This window comes from Botryllus schlosseri, chromosome 9 (genome assembly GCF_051294905.1).
Source record: "Botryllus schlosseri isolate E-star chromosome 9, Bs_hap1, whole genome shotgun sequence".
In the NCBI taxonomy this organism is placed as follows: domain Eukaryota; kingdom Metazoa; phylum Chordata; class Ascidiacea; order Stolidobranchia; family Styelidae; genus Botryllus; species Botryllus schlosseri.
The window spans coordinates 24,575,242-24,591,589 of record NC_137244.1 but is presented as its reverse complement, the minus strand read 5'-3'; the positions used below and the strand labels follow the sequence as shown (position 1 = coordinate 24,591,589).

General features: G+C 42.3%; 3 protein-coding genes across 3 annotated transcripts in view; 1 reads left to right on the top strand and 2 right to left on the bottom strand.

Annotated features, from left to right (window-relative positions):
• The window catches only part of LOC145446890 (tyrosine aminotransferase-like), a 74,016-nt gene extending 60,395 nt beyond the window's left edge, over positions 1-13,621 (bottom strand). Inside the window, exon 1 of the mRNA XM_080325263.1 lies at positions 13,607-13,621. The gene's annotated coding sequence lies outside the window, so the exon portion shown is untranslated. The remainder of the gene's footprint in view (positions 1-13,606) is intronic.
• LOC145446888 (ATP-dependent zinc metalloprotease YME1L1-like) lies at positions 1,817-4,124 on the top strand. The gene has a single exon (XM_080325261.1). The coding sequence runs from the start codon at positions 1,905-1,907 to the stop codon at positions 3,759-3,761; it is 1,857 nt and encodes a 618-aa protein (XP_080181387.1). The 5' UTR covers positions 1,817-1,904; the 3' UTR covers positions 3,762-4,124.
• On the bottom strand, positions 6,495-12,339 carry LOC145446889 (uncharacterized). Its single transcript, XM_080325262.1, has 3 exons — positions 10,578-12,339; positions 9,413-9,634; positions 6,495-7,216 (listed from the first exon to the last, which is right to left on the bottom strand). Exons 1-3 carry the CDS (start codon positions 11,888-11,890, stop codon positions 7,003-7,005), a joined length of 1,749 nt encoding a protein of 582 aa, XP_080181388.1. The 5' UTR covers positions 11,891-12,339; the 3' UTR covers positions 6,495-7,002.
• Positions 13,622-16,348: the final 2,727 nt, after the last annotated feature.

The window sequence follows — 16,348 nt, the reverse complement described above, 5'->3', positions numbered from 1 at the left end:
GATTTCCGATTGGCAACGCAGTGCGGACACACCCCAGTCATGATATCCAAACACCCCCAGACATTATGTCCAGAGTGTCAATGCAGTCCGAAGATACCCCACAATAAAACAGTCTCATGTTCACAATAAGAGCAGGCATGTTCACAATAAGAACAGTCTCATGTTCATAATAAGAGCAGTCACGTTCACAATAAGAGCAGTCTCATGTTCACAATAAGAGCAGTCATGTTCACAATAAGAGCAGTCTCATGTTCACAATAAGAGCAGTCGTTGTATTCACAATAACATCAGCCGCAGCACCACCATATCCCCCGGACACGATGTCCGAGTGGCAACATATTCCGAACACAACCCAGACACGATGTCCGAACGTCCCCCCCCCCCCCAGACACGATGTCCTAGTGTCAACGCAGTCCGAACACACTCCTGACATGATGTCCAAACACCCCCAGACACGATGTCCGAGTGTCAACGCAGTCCGAACACACCCCAGACACGATGTCCGACCCCCCCCCAGACACGATGTCCTAGTGTACACGCAGTCCGAACACACCCCAGACACGATGTCCGAACGCCCTTTCCCCCAGACATGATGTCCGAATACCCCCAGACATCCTCCAGACACGATGTCCGAACTCGCCACGCCCCAGACATGATGTCCGAGTGTCAACGCAGTCCGAAGACACCCCAAACATGATTTTATGAACACACCCTAGACTTGATATTTGAAAACAGGCCGGGGCATGATGTCCGAACACGATTTCCGATTGGCAACGCAGTGCGGACACACCCCAGTCATGATATCCAAACACCCCCAGACATTATGTCCAGAGTGTCAATGCAGTCCGAAGATACCCCACAATAAAACAGTCTCATGTTCACAATAAGAGCAGGCATGTTCACAATAAGAACAGTCTCATGTTCATAATAAGAGCAGTCACGTTCACAATAAGAGCAGTCTCATGTTCACAATAAGAGCAGTCATGTTCACAATAAGAGCAGTCTCATGTTCACAATAAGAGCAGTCATGTTCACAATAAGAGCAGTCATGTTCACAATAAGAGCAGTCTCATGTTCACAATAAGAGCAGTCTCATGTTCACAATAAGAGCAGTCGTTGTATTCACAATAACATCAGCCGCAGCACCACCATATCCACCGGACACGATGTCCGAGTGGCAACATAGTCCGAACACAACCCAGACATGATGTCCGAACACCCCCAGACACGATGTCCGAGTGTCAACGCAGTCCTAACACACTCCTGACACGATGCCCGAACACTCCCAGACACGATGTCCGAGTGTCAACGCAGTCCGAACACACCCCAGACACGGTGTCCGAGTGTCAACGCAGTCCGAACACACTCCTGACATGATGTCCGGACATCGTGTCTGGGGTGTGTTTGGACTGCGTGTACACTCGGACATCGTGTCTAGGGGGTGGGTTCGGACATCATGTCTGGGGTGTGTTCCGATTGCGTTGACACTCGGACATCATGTCTGGGGCGTGGTGAGTTCGGACATCGTGTATGAAGGATGTCTGGGGGGTGTTCGGACATTATGTCTGGGGTGTCTGGGGGGGGGGGCGTTCGGACATCGTGTCTGAGGGTGTTCGGACATCATGTCTGGGTTGTGTTCTGGGGGATATGGTGGTGCTGCGGCTGATGTTATTGTGAATACAACGACTGCTCTTATTGTGAACATGAGACTGCTCTTATTGTGAACATGACTGCTCTTATTGTGAACATGAGACTGCTCTTATTGTGAACAGAATTGCTCTTATTGTGAACATAATCGAACCAACCCTGTAGAGCACCAACCCTATCGTACTGTTACCGGTGTGATTACTGTTGCGATTTGCTGTAAGTGTTGCGTTACTTCTGTCTGGACTACGATCACGACAATGTTGTTGTCGATTGTAACTCGTAAAGGGGGCGTCTTGACGAATAAATCCCAGCTTTTGAGGATACATATCACCAGCGCGACCACTATGAAGCAGCTTTCGTCAGCGTTGCGGCCAATAAAAAAGTTGAAGCAATGCAATATTGCGTGTGTGATACCCGATCCCGTAATATGGCGTCAGTTCCAAACGAAAGCTGGTAAATCGGTAAAAAACTTGAACTCGTCTCCACGAATTACAGTTTCAGGAGATTCCATACAAGAACAAGCTTCACAGTTGGCTACAGAACTGGATCTCAGCAAAAAAGAACGCCTCGGCCTTCAACTGGGCATGCAGCAAGGGCTGTCCTTGAGAAATATCACAGTTACTGAAGATGAGCCAAAGGGATGGAAGGGTATGAAATTTCATTGGGAAATTATCCCTGTTGTTCTGGTAGCCATTTTCCTGTACAGATTGTTAAGTTCATCGGTGGATATTAAAATGTCTTTTGGCATGCCGCCAAACAATTACCTAGCCGACATTCCATCAACCACATTCGATGATGTAAAAGGTATTGATGAAGTTAAAGGAGAACTAGAAGAAATTGTGGATTTCTTGAAAGATCCAGATAGGTTTACAAATCTCGGTGCTAAATTACCAAAAGGAATCTTGTTAGTCGGGCCTCCTGGCACTGGGAAAACTCTTCTAGCAAGAGCTGTCGCAGGACAAGCTGGCGTACCGTTTTTCTATGCGGCTGGGTCTGAGTTTGAGGAGATGTTTGTCGGCGTTGGCGGTTCAAGAATAAGACAACTTTTCAAAGAGGCACGTGATAACTCACCTTGCATTATATTTATTGATGAAATTGATGCTTGCGGAAGTGCTAGGACTTCATCACCGTTAGCTCCTTATGGACGCATAACTATCAATCAACTTCTGCAGGAGATGGATGGGTTTGAAACAAAACAAGGTATTATCGTCATTGGTGCAACCAATATGCCGGATGTATTAGACAAAGCTTTGACTCGACCAGGAAGATTCGACACTCAGATTAGCGTGCTACCTCCAGACGTTAGAGGAAGAAGAGAGATTCTTGAGCATTACGCCAGCAAAGTGACAAGTTCACTCCACTTGGATCTCCAAAAAATTGCCAGTTTAACCGGTGGAATGACTGGGGCTGATTTGTCAAATCTTGTAAATCAGGCTGCACTTACGGCAGCAGAAAAAAATAAAGACCTTGTTGATATGGAAGATTTCGAAAACGCTTTGGATAAGTTGCGACTTGGCCCGGAATTAAACACGCGTATAAGGACTAAAAAGGAACTAGAAATCACAGCGTTTCATGAAGCCGGCCATGCACTTGTAGCCTACTACTCGAAAAACTCTTTACCGATTTTTAAAGTGACTATCGCCCAACGGGGTCACGCGTTAGGCCACACATCCTTAATACCCACAGAAGAAGATGAAACGCAAGTAACAAGGGCCAAAATTATGTGGAAAATTGACGTAGCCATGGGTGGGCGGGTAGCTGAAGAGCTCATGAATGGTAACGCCAATGTCACAACCGGAGCTTCTAACGATCTGGAAATGGCCACAAAGTTGGCATATTCCTTAGTGTGTGACTTTGGGATGTCGGAAGCTTTAGGTCTGGTAGCCGTAGACTTGAAAAAGGCGAGTCCCGAAAAGAAAAGAATCATTGAGGAAGAGGTGAACAAGATTTTGACTGCCTCCTACAACCGTGCGAAGACGCTTTTATCGGAGAAAAGCCACCAACACAATCTTCTCTCTAAAGCTTTGTTAAAATATGAAACTCTGAATTTAGAACAGATAAAAGCCATATTCAGTCACAACACAGTTGATTGCTTACAAGAATCAAGAAATTGATTGAGGCATACCTCATGGCGCAATCTGTTGACCAAACAAGCATGTTCTGTAGGTGTGTGCAGGCGGAAACTGTGGTACGAGTGCAATATGACACATCTGAAGGAAAGATGCCTTTTGTGATTCTGGTCGCTGCTCTTACGGCGTCTTGACAAAAATGCTGAGAGAAAGATGAGAAGGATAAATGAAAAGAGCAAGGATCGAACACTGTTACATCCATCATATAGCCTAGTGGGATGGTAGATTGCGAGACCATACTTTGTTGTTTCAACATCATATGCGTTCGTTACATATCATTGTGACTTGTGTATAGCTTATTGTTTGTCTTGAGTGGATAAAAATAATAGAACTGCCGATTATACACTACGAGATGATTTTTATTTTGGGCCATATTTTTGGCCTTGTGTTCAAATCCACAAGTTACCCGTGTTTCACGGCAAGGAGATTCGGATTGTGGGAATATTTGAAGTCATTGAATTATCTGATATCGATTTGCAAGTTAGTTACCTTCAGAGAACTCATGTGCTTTGTAAAAAGATTATATTGTGACGATTTTGTTGGATCTGCCGAAAATATTGCAGCAGCATAATGTGATATCGAAACCCACAGTGTGGATAGGGATTGAATTGTTCTTCAACCAATGGGCCTATGTAGTGATCTCTTCCCGCTCTCCTGCGTAGTCGTCGTTGATTTCACTTGAACTGCAGTGTTGCTAGAACGTTGATAATGGCGTGAAATCACGTCCGATGCGGCTAAAACCGGCTTCGAATTACGTATCGACGGTATGATTAGTGCGATGCTCGGAATGGCGTCAGATTCTTGATCGCTCGAATTTCCCTACAAGGCCCCACTAGCTCTAGAGTTACACGAATCTCCGATATTTCGATTCAGCGTTCGCTCGGACAGGCTATCCGTCATTTCTCCCGAAAATAACCAGGGATTTCTAGTTTTAGAAATCCCTGAAAATAACGAAATGCCGCGTTTCCATGGATTCGTGGAATTCAGGAAAATTCTGCACCAAGTCATAGCTTTGATAGCACTATGCGGACGTGGATCAGGGGATGTAGAAAGGCGGCCTATTTAGCAAACCAGCCGTGTCCCAAAACCAATAATTTACCGTACTGATCTGCGAAAGAGATGTCTAGGTGCGAGCTTTATCGAAAGGTGCTCGTTGACGGTCTGTTCCGTAACCATCCCGTCTGTTTGAGACATCTACTCCCGACATGTCTTGTCAACATACTTATACTTACAGGGCTCTGGAGTCGAGTCTCTTTTTAGCACGCCTTGGGAGTCGTGAAAACTAAAGTGTCTGGAGTCGGGGTCTGAGTTTGTGAAAATGACCTTAACTCCGACTCCAACTACTTTATTATGAAAACAATTGCTTTCAAATTTGAATTACTAATAATAACTAGAATAGGATTTTAATGCGCCATCAATCACTGTTATTAGTAACGGTATTGATAAAATTGGACATTATACTTGACTAAGTGCACCTAGATAGACATATGCTATTTGACTACTTCCTAAATTTTGTTAACTTGTAGTGAGAGTGTGTGTGCTTGTAATCAGTGGAGTGTGTAATGAAGATATTGTAGAAAGTTAGGCTACATTTCTGTATTAGTTGCTGACTCATACACAAGAGATACACTTCGACTGTTTTATCTACATTTTAATCGTACAGGATTCGATGTATGTCATCGTTGAATGATTCATGCATATTACGGTATTGGAGAGTCCATGTGATAAAAACTTACCAAGTATGAAAAAGGAGGGATATTAGAAAGACATTCTACCATGTTAATTGCATAGTGAATAACTCTGTGCCACAATGAAAATTTTTTGCATGCCATCGTTCATCATATGTTTAATGGTTATACGGTAGGGTTACCAACCATATACGTTTTTTTTTTTTTGAAAGTGTCCTCAGAGGACGCTCAAGCCCTCTTTTTTGAGAATTTTGGTTAAACATAGGGCAAAATTCGACTGAGATATAGTAAATTAGCACTGAAGTAACGCTCTGGCCGCTACTTCGGGAGCTGAGCCGGAAAGTTGACCTTTTTTTTAGAATTTCCCATTTTTTCAGGATTTTCCCCCGATATTGCAAGTCTGAAAATTTTGAAAAAGTGTCCTTTTCTAACCCTATTACACGGTAGTAATCTAACCGTTACTGTGGCATATCAATTTTCAGGTAAATTGGTAATACTTTTGGAGTCGGAGTTGTCTTACGAAAATAGTCGGAGTGGGTGCGTTTAAAGACTCGGGAGTCGGAGTTGTAGTCGGTATATTGAAAATGTGTGGAGTTGGAGTGGGTGGTCAAATTTACCGACTCCACAGCCCTGATACTTACTCATACAATACAGCGCATAGAAGAACATACGTCCAACTGGTGCAAAGACCACTTATTTGGAGGTATAATTTACGCGACTCTTGACAAGCACAACGGTGCTCTTGTATTGACTGATGACTAAACGCGTCTGTGTGTGTGACTCTACCGCCTGCACCAGACTGCCGATGAATAACACATTAGCTAGAAAATGCCGCAGCTTCTCCAAACTTGCTAAGTACAAAAAATCGAGTCATACATACGAAAAATGTAACAAGATGTGCGATAATTAAGTACTTGATTTTGCTTTGACATTGAATTTTCGGGTGATTTCGATTATCATATCATAGTTGAAAAACTCGCGCGTCCTGTTGTTCTTGATATTGATTTTCGCATGTGAAAACAAATACATATTGAATTGGAAAACGAAATATATTTTAACATATCGAAACGTTGAAACTTTGAATCTATCCATAATAGCATAGTGTCAGTGCACTAGGACACTATATGGTAATAGTGTAGTGTACCGGATTCGCACCGTAAATATTGCAAATCTGGCGTGGTATGACCAGACCACAGTTGTCTGTGCCTTCTTGAAGCAGAGCAGAATCGTACCAGTGAAAATGTTATCACGAAACTGTGAGAGCATTTACTACCATTATACAGTATAATAGATATTATACCATGATCGAAGATTTGGCCATGACTATGTCAGTAGATTCGGGACGCAAACTACACTAGACACACCCACAAGGTAGCAAACAACACACGCTTGCTTCAACTTGCGTGTATCGGCTGCTGGTATTCACGAACTTATTGTCTTTCGCATTGTAAAATGCATCCACGGACCTACGTTATGGCGCGGGAAACGGTGGGATTGTTGCTGGATAGCGATAACATCAACGAAATAACTCTCCAAGATCAAGTCTTTCCGTTGAGATCCAGCTGCTTGATGTTGTGATCGTTTGCGTGAGCGCTACGCTGCTGATACGAGCCTTGGGCAAGGGCAGTCGATGTAGCCTTTGAGGGCGTCCTGAATCCGTTGCATTTATATCGTTCGGCCTCTGCTACTTTGCGCTTGTCGCTTCCGCTGGAAGCCTCATTTTCAGAATTATTCGCATTTCCGATCTTGCAACTGTAACAATTAAAGGAAAATTATAATACGACCATGCTATCACTAGGGGCTCTCCAATTCGAAATTGGCGAAGCGCCATTTTCCCAGCCTAGTAGATACCGCACGCCAGCAAAGGCTGCATTGATGTTCTTCCAATTTTGTCGCACTTTATTTTACAATATCGCAGTTATTTACAAATTGTAAACTCTGAATGTATGGATTTAACATCTGAGGAGACAGAGACATGGACCATCACCATCGGAGAACTTTATTAATCGAGTGATAGTGTGATGAGAAAATTCGGAAAAATGCTAGGTAAATGCTTTTTGGTCAGTTTTTGATGGATCACGCATCTGCACTGTCCGGACCCCACGGTGACAGTACGACTGTTATATATGTCAATACCTACTCGATAACATACGTACCAGCTGAAAGTGGATTATAGAGTATCTCACCATAGCATAGGCTACGTTAAAGCCGCAAGCCTGCATGTTACAAATATTATCATGTACAAGTACATTGGTCAGATTGCGTGGTTGAAATTGCCAGGCATATATATATATATATATATCGACTTTTCAATTAGATAAAATAAAAAGGGCAAAAGAAAACAGGAGACAAAAAGAACATCGAGATAATCAGTTTTGGGATCGTGTTAAGCGTCTTCAACGTGGGCTGTCGTGGGCGTCTTCAAGCGACAGCCCGCGTTGCGCTAGATCAGTCTCCATTGTCGAGCGCCATGTTCTCCGATTCCAGCCACCTCTGCGCCATGGCTCCGTGGGAATGTGATTGATGATGGCGGCGGCTGGTTGCTCGTCTTGTTTCCGCACTAGATGGCCGATTAGGCGGAAGCGTCGTTCAGCTGCCAGTAGACGGCATAGGACCGTTCCTGTGAGTTCTCGCAATGCGTTCGTGGATATATGCTCCGGATGGTGAATGCCGAGTGCATAGCGGAGGAGTGCATCGTAGTTAGCGTTGAGCGTCTTAGCCAGGCACAAGATCCAGTCAAACATATAGCGGGCGTAGTTAGGCGCAAAATTACGATCAATTACTTTGGTCAGGATGAACACGTTGAAATATATGTAATTGACGGGTCTATCCCTATTGAAATATACCCGATTATTTACCCTGACACCCAGACGAGTGTCAGCCGAAATTAGTCGGGTTTATTTCAATATTAATATACTATTCAATAGGAAGTTCTGTACCACCAAGAGTCTATTGAAATATCAGTATAAATCATTCATCCTGTATGTATGGAAATTGGAGATATGCACATTTTGAAAAAGTCACGTGAGCTAGGTCATGGCCTGGAATGAATGATACGCGGGAGGGTCGCATGTGTCACATTGACAGGGCGCTGGAGATTGTCAATCCCGGCTACAGCTCATGGCAATGGTCGTAACCGTGACACGGTGCTGACTTGTAGACATCTCACGGATGGCAGACTTGTACATGTACTGTACAGTACAAACAACTGGAATTTCAAAATCGCAACTAGAAGTAGAACTACTCGCTTTTCAAAATCCGCATCCTAACTAGAACTACTCAAAGAATGTTAGTTGACCGCCAACTAACTAGATTAGTAGTTTGTAGAAGTCTGGATCTCTTCAACCAGATCGGTGTTTTTCGAGTATACCCCGAATGTCATCATCATCATCATCATTGGTTTATTAGCAATTTTATCAGTTCAATACACCACAAAAATGCGATACAATGAAAAGACAGGAAGATGTCGAAGCGACAAGGAGTAGTCTATGGAATCTGACACCCACCTTGGCCTAGGCGATGTAAAGAGGAGGTATGCACACTGAATGAAAGTAAAGAAGATAGTATAGAAAAAGAATGCGACAAGAAATAGGGCGGCATGTCATGGGAAGCGAGATCGATAGGTCAGTCGTGGTCCGGTAATCTTGAGGATGGACTGTCTGGGTTTATGTTCATCGCACTTCTGTAATTTATATTGAGATAACCTGAATCATTTTGGCTGACACTCGTCAGAGGCAATCGTCATTAACTCTTGTATTCTAGCGCAACAGCGCCGCCGATTCGGGTGCGCACCGGCATTATTCTTAGACTGGCGAAGTTTTAAGGCCACATAGATCTTTATCACCCCATATTGAAAATATGAATTTGCATATTGCTATGAAGGATTGTGGGGCAATCGGTGACACACGGTTTCATGTCAAAAAGGTTTCAGCAAGTTTGAACACTAACCTTGTAAACATTGGAAAAATAATTGAGTCCCAGTCTCTGAATGACATCACGATGCAGACGATATTTATGATCAGGTTGATATCAAAGATCACCAAATAGACGATTTCAGGGAAGTTAACTAGAGCTTGGACGACCGTGGCTGCGATGTCCGTGGCGATGCAAATTAGCATCAAGAAAAACGCTTTCTTGAGAAACGCCATCATTCGACGACCTTGTTGGGTTCTGAAGACGCAACATTTCCATTAGCCTTATTTCCTACAACAAAAGTGAGGCCTGTCGAACGTGATTAATGACTAATGAGTATCAATCACTTAAATTGGGGTGTTACTAAACACTAAACAAAACATATATGACGTAACGTATATGAATTATTTTGTTTTCAATGAAGACTGTTCAGTTCAAGTGTTCATGCTTCCGTAGTTTAAGTAATAGTTGATTACATTAAAATTTACAAGAAAGACTGAAAAATAAATAATGAACTGGCTCTCGTCAGCATATGTGCTATTCTACCGCATTGTTTCCCTGTTCTTGAACATTATAATCATTACTTCATGACAATTATCAAAATGGATGAAGTTCGAGAGATGAAGTACTCTAAATATGTCTGGCAATCACTATAGTCAGTATCAAGTGAGACAAAATTGATTACTGAAATTGTTTCAAATGATACTAATTCCTTCATTTAATATAATAACCGTATTATTTTATCTGCTAATTATGATGACCTAATTGTCTTCGATCGAGCGTGGATAATGTACGCTACATGGCAATCGTTGATTTGATCAGAAAGTTATATATATTTCCGCATTATAGATTTACTGAGAGCTAATTTGATATACTTTAAGGCAAATATACAATTGAATGCTATGCTCATATTGACATCCACCCGAATATTTTCGGCTGACATTCGTCAGGGGTAATCGTTAGCAACTATAGCAGAGTATTGGAAAGGACATTGTATATCAACATTCTACAATCGTATCGCCAAATAACCTCATGAAAACAAATTGTCCAAATTCCACTGATTTTCTGAATACGCGAATTCACCTGTTTCACGGAGAGTGATAACAATTCAACAATCGAAAAAAACTAAGCCCAATGTTTTTGTGACTTGAGCATAAATTCGTCACGCTGTCACATATATGAAAGCCACGCTGCGACTTACTTTGATCTTCTCAGCTTGGGTTTCTTCGATTTACTTCCTGATTTGCTCGAGTCGACTCGATCCTTCTGACATTTGTCTGCAGGTGCCAAAACTAAACCAACCGAATTTCGCTGAAGCCCGTTTGTTTCTTTGACCTTCGTGTTTACGTTTCTGCGATAAAATATCTTGCCGGGATGCTGCAGCTTGGAAATTAGCTTGGACTTTCGCGGTGAATCTTTATTTGTCGCTGGGCTGTTATGGTTTCCGTGCTCGGCCTCTTCGAATGTCGGAGAGTTTACAATGCTTTCATTTCTGGAAGATTCGTCGGTAGGCGTTGATTTGGAGGGGAGTTGTGGACCGTCGCCTGGGCAAGTTACGTCTACACCGCTTTCATTTTCGCTGCTTAAAGATTTCATAACTTTGCGTTTTTCGTGATGCCGGACTGATGTCGAATTTCCACCATCTGTGACATTATCATCGGTATTACTAAGCGAAGCGTGATTCGCCCCATTTGTATTGCAAGACTTATTTCCAGCCGAGCGATATCGTTGTGTTTTTCTACTTAATAGAGGATACACAAACAATATGAGAAGTAAGATTTGGAAAGTTGTTGTAGTAGCAGTAACAAGGCCTGATACAATTTCTCCATTCCCGACCAGAACCCCTTTGCACCCTTCGAACGTTACTTGGTAGTCCCATCCGTTTACGTACGGCACGTTGTACAACACCGTTAAGCAAACGGCTGTAATCACTAACAGAATAAGACAGCACCAACTTGCTAAGGTCACGGCCTTGTTGAGTACTTTAGATAAAACTGGGTTTGCGTAGAATATACTTTGACGCATCCAGAGGAAAAGATAAACGGAAAACATTCCGAATGCGTACAATACAGTGCTGACGGCGATCGTTGCAAAACAAAGTTTGTTGCTGTTACTTGAGGTAAACGCCACGATATGATTGCTGATACTTCGTAATACAGTGAAGCCAGATGCTAGTACCAGCATTAAATACAATCTTTTGCCCTCTTTACCACCGCCGATTTCCCGCGACGGCCTTGCTCTTTTCTTCGATGCGTACAACGATATGCACAGGAACATATACACGGCTATTACTGTGAGCGCGATCAAAATCGATTCGCATTCTATCCAATATTTTTGCTCGTAAAGGGGAATATTAAATATGTCAGAGTTATTTCCGCTGGTCTCCGTACTTCCGTTTTGTTCGCTGGCCATCGTGGGGGTCTGTAGAAGATTCACATTTTCCACCATTCTAGCTCTGAGATAGGCTACTATGTATTGTTCATATATCTTAAAAATTGGGATATAGTTATCCATGTGAATATAGATTATTAATTACATTTCATCAAGCAATACATTTAGAAAGCAATCATCTTTCAACCACCTAGACATCACATGGTCATTACGTGACTCAGATTTTGGCTGTGGTTAGGCAACGCAATATGCAATGTAACAAGAAGAGCCTTAAACATAAACACCATGTTGCAATGCATGGCCGAATCAGCGCTGGCCTGATGATCGAATGTATGAACTCCTGCTATTGGTCGGCAGCGCGAATGTCTCCTGCCTCGTGTTCTTCAATCTTCATTCTTCATAGCTATTATTTATCACTGAGTAGTGAGTACTGGTACTTCAATTGTTCCTATGCCTCCTACCAAATATCCACTAGGCCTCGACAGGCTCATAGATTGTTCTTCTTGGTTACAGAAGGTTCATGACTTATCTGGTGGCGCATTCGCTGATCCTTATTCCTCATAAATCTACATCCATACTATTAGATTACAGCTCGTAAAGAATCGCGTATCTGATGTTACTCAATAACGATCCACTTCGCTGCGACCCTCGGTGTTGCAACGCGCCTGATTGTCCACGATCAGACACACGAACCCGACATGCCAACAAAGACAATGTAGCATAAGAAAGCGTTCCCAGTGAGTCAAAAGTCGTGGCAAACAAATCCTGTACTTCCAAGCACAACACTCAAAAATCGTGCCAGAAGTCGTTTTGTCTCATAATATGTATCAATACTCGGAGGGCCTGTCATACATGCTATGTAGCCTACATAATAAAGAAATCTGGCTATCGTAGAACCTTTGAATATGTTATCTAAGGTTTTCTGCTATTGGGAATAGCGACTTTCTTATTTGAATACACGTCCTGAATTTTCCCACCCTGATATCTCGTCCATGCAGATACAATTACCATTACATTTCAAGAGAAATACACCCTTAATAACAGAAAAAATGCAAGAAAAAATGACGACTCGCAAAGATGCCATAACGCGTGCCAATACTGCAATATGATAGACTACGACGTCTGGATTTCATTCCATGTAAATCAAGTATACTCGCCTAATTTACAGTTGTTGTGCTTGTTATTTTAGTAACCATGGTGCTTCGACATCTCTGGTCTTTTTACATCAAGCCGATATTATTATTTCATGTTTCCTGTTCTGCTTACTTAATACCATCAGTCACCACCCACCACCACCACCCACCACCACCACCCACACCCACTTTCGTTCTAGGCTTTGGCAATGCATCGCTTATGCGCATCGGATGGCGAATGGCGATGACGTGCCGAGATAACCTCCAACATATAGGTATAGTGATTCTTGGGTTGACTTGACATTGGACGGTATCGTGGAAAGTGACGAATCTTCTAATTAATTAATTGTAAATAGGGTAATTATTAGTAATTTAATTATAAGTCGGCGACGAGTAGCAGCTGATCGGAAGCTTTGAGTGTGACGGCCAGCCTAGTTAAAATCAATAACGTCGTCCACTGCGTGAAGGACTAACTTCTGTTTATGTTGCTATAAATTCCCATACTCAGTTTGACGAGGTATACCGTGTAGTCTACCTGATTCGAAATGAGACATTCATGATAATATGCAGTCTTTAATCACAATTATATCTAAGCCTTTCGGATATGTTTCAAGCCTAGGATAAACGAGTGTGATTCTGCGCTCTCTCATAAACAATTCGCGGTTGAACTTCAATTTCAAAGGTTGATTCACCGAATGAACAGAACCAAAATACAACCAAAACAGGTGCTCTTTGATATTGACATAAGTCCCTATTCGGATTTACATACAACCTGCGCTACTGTCGTTAACGAGTGCCCGAATATATCGACTTTTGGAGTGAAATTACGCGCTCGGTTTGTTAGGTGATGAAGATAATAGACAACCAGCCTAAGCTTGAATCTGGCGACTATGCCTTTCCACATTGGCTGAAGCAGGGCCTTCTATAATGAGCCACGGCTGAGGTTTACGGACTGTCCAATTGTCCATCAAAATTATAATGATCTTACGTAAATCATTCTGAAAGACTACCGAAACCGGCATATTAACGCAATACTAGTTAATTCTCTCGTTCACTGGATCGGATGTGTGTGCAAAAAAGTTCATGACCCTGGAAGCCAGACGGAAAATTTGTATTCCGACACTACGTAGGTAGACTAGTCAGTAGTCACCGGTGCGAGGTGAACCTGAATATTACGCCGGAACAAAGGTCGCCAATACCTAAAATTCGTCCATATGACGGAGAGCTGAGTTTTGACTATACGTAAAACGCAATCGTACGAGGTTTACTAAGCATACGTCGGCGGGAAAGGTAAGAAGAATTCGTGTGATATCCAAGAATGAGATAACGGCAAAATCCAATGTGATTTTCCGATTCGGGGTCAAAGATTTCGAATCTCTTGCCCCGTGGAGGAAACCAAATATGCGGCACACTCAAAAGCATATCTAAACATCGGAAATTCGCTCTGTGTCTGCTCAAATACCTCACCTGTACGCCCTGTACAGTCCTGTGAACGATCAAATTTTTAATTAGACGCAATCTTCTTAATTTTCGTTTCAGGCCTGTAATTTTCATTCCTATATCTCATCTCCTGACTTGACTCGACAATACCACATACTTACACAGTAGCATACGCTATTCACCAATACCCGGAAATGAGGATAAATATGATAGGACGTATTATTCAGTAAGTGAACAAGTGCGATTCCCCTGGATTTAGTCATCCGGGCTGTCTGTTATTACCTCAGTAATTAATACAGTCTGCTGCTCACTCTGCTGGTGTAAGTCTGTACATTCTTATATAACTTACAACGGTGGTATCAGAATGTCAGTGGGAGTCTCCTATTCCTTGCTCAATGCCCAGTCATCGAGGAACAGAACATATTCGCATTTATATAGAGCGAATAGGACTAGGGATAAATAAAGTAGTAGCTGTCTCCTGTTACCCGACTTCAAACAAGGTTTTGGCACTTATCACTCGACAACATTTCAACTGTCGCCAATATAAGTCACAATTCTCATGGGGTGGCAAGCACGACCTACTTGGTATGACCTACTATCGCGATTCGTTCACGTTATAAGAAGAACTAAAAACTACTCATGCGCCATAAATATACGTTTGGCGTGTCAAACAACTCATTCTTCCTTTGCTTCATAACGAGGGCGGAAATCGCATGTAAATTTTACATATTCATTTATACGATATCACGATAGAAAACGGTTGACATTCTGACTCTGAATGACTTCACACTACATGTGGAACTGTATCTTCGGATTCAGAATGAGAGAATTCGATGTAAACGTTTTAAAAGTTATATTACTAATTAATGCGCAGGAAAATTTGCATGTGCCAGACATTTTACGTCTTTACAAACTCCGACGCGCGTATGGCTGTATGCGTGTAGAATTGTAAATACGTAGTAATCCACACGCCCGAAAAATGTATGAATGAGATTTTACACAGAACGACAGTACATCGGCGTTCAATCAGCACTTATTTAAAAGTGTGCTCGTGGATAAATCATTTTCGAAACGGAACAAAACGCGAATTATGATGCCAAATTGCATGCTACTGCACTTTCCAAATCGACGATCGGCGCATCACGGACTAATCGCGGTTTATTCTGCGATATAAAGCAGCGCCATGCTATAATGTCAGTATCACGAAATCACATAATAATGCACGAGGTTGAGTAACTCCGCTTGTCAATTTATAACATTACATGAAAGAGTCACAGTTGTTAGAGTAAATCGTAGTCTAAGTTTGCTGCTATTCAATCTCGACTTTGCCAATTAATCATCCATAGACTGCAGAAGTGAAGCCAATGGGATATACATATACCATATACGGGTCTTACTTGGACACTTGCACAGCAATGGATATTTCTGCAATAAATGACCACAATTACTACCGATCCGACGAAATTTCGAGGACTGTTGGCGGACTCTGGACGATATATTTGGGAATATAGTGGATGAAAGACATTAAGCGCTAATCGAACTACCTCAGGAATTTTGACCCAGGATCTCAATTTTCTCTATCCGTATGCGAGTTTCATAGAAAGAAATCACTTTTGACGATGGGAATATAATGCCACTGGGAGCACCTTGGCCCAATCATGAAGGTTCGGACGATTTTTCAAATGACAAAATCCGCAATTCTTAAAACTTAAGCTTTGGACTTTATTAGTGTTCCCATCAGTGATTACTAGCAAACAAAATGTAATGACTGGTGGTGAATGACTTAGTTTCCACGCTTGGGCCATGTGCATCAGTACGCGAAAATGCGAACATTCTTCTCATCAGAAACGTACTTGAAGTTCGCGTACACAACTCTCTATACCTGCTCAATTACATGCAAGTCAACAACATTATATTCGAAGTAAGAGTTTTTCCGCTACTCGTATGATAATTACAGTCTGTAACGCATGTGCTGATGAGGATTATCGCTCCCATATATGCAGAAGAA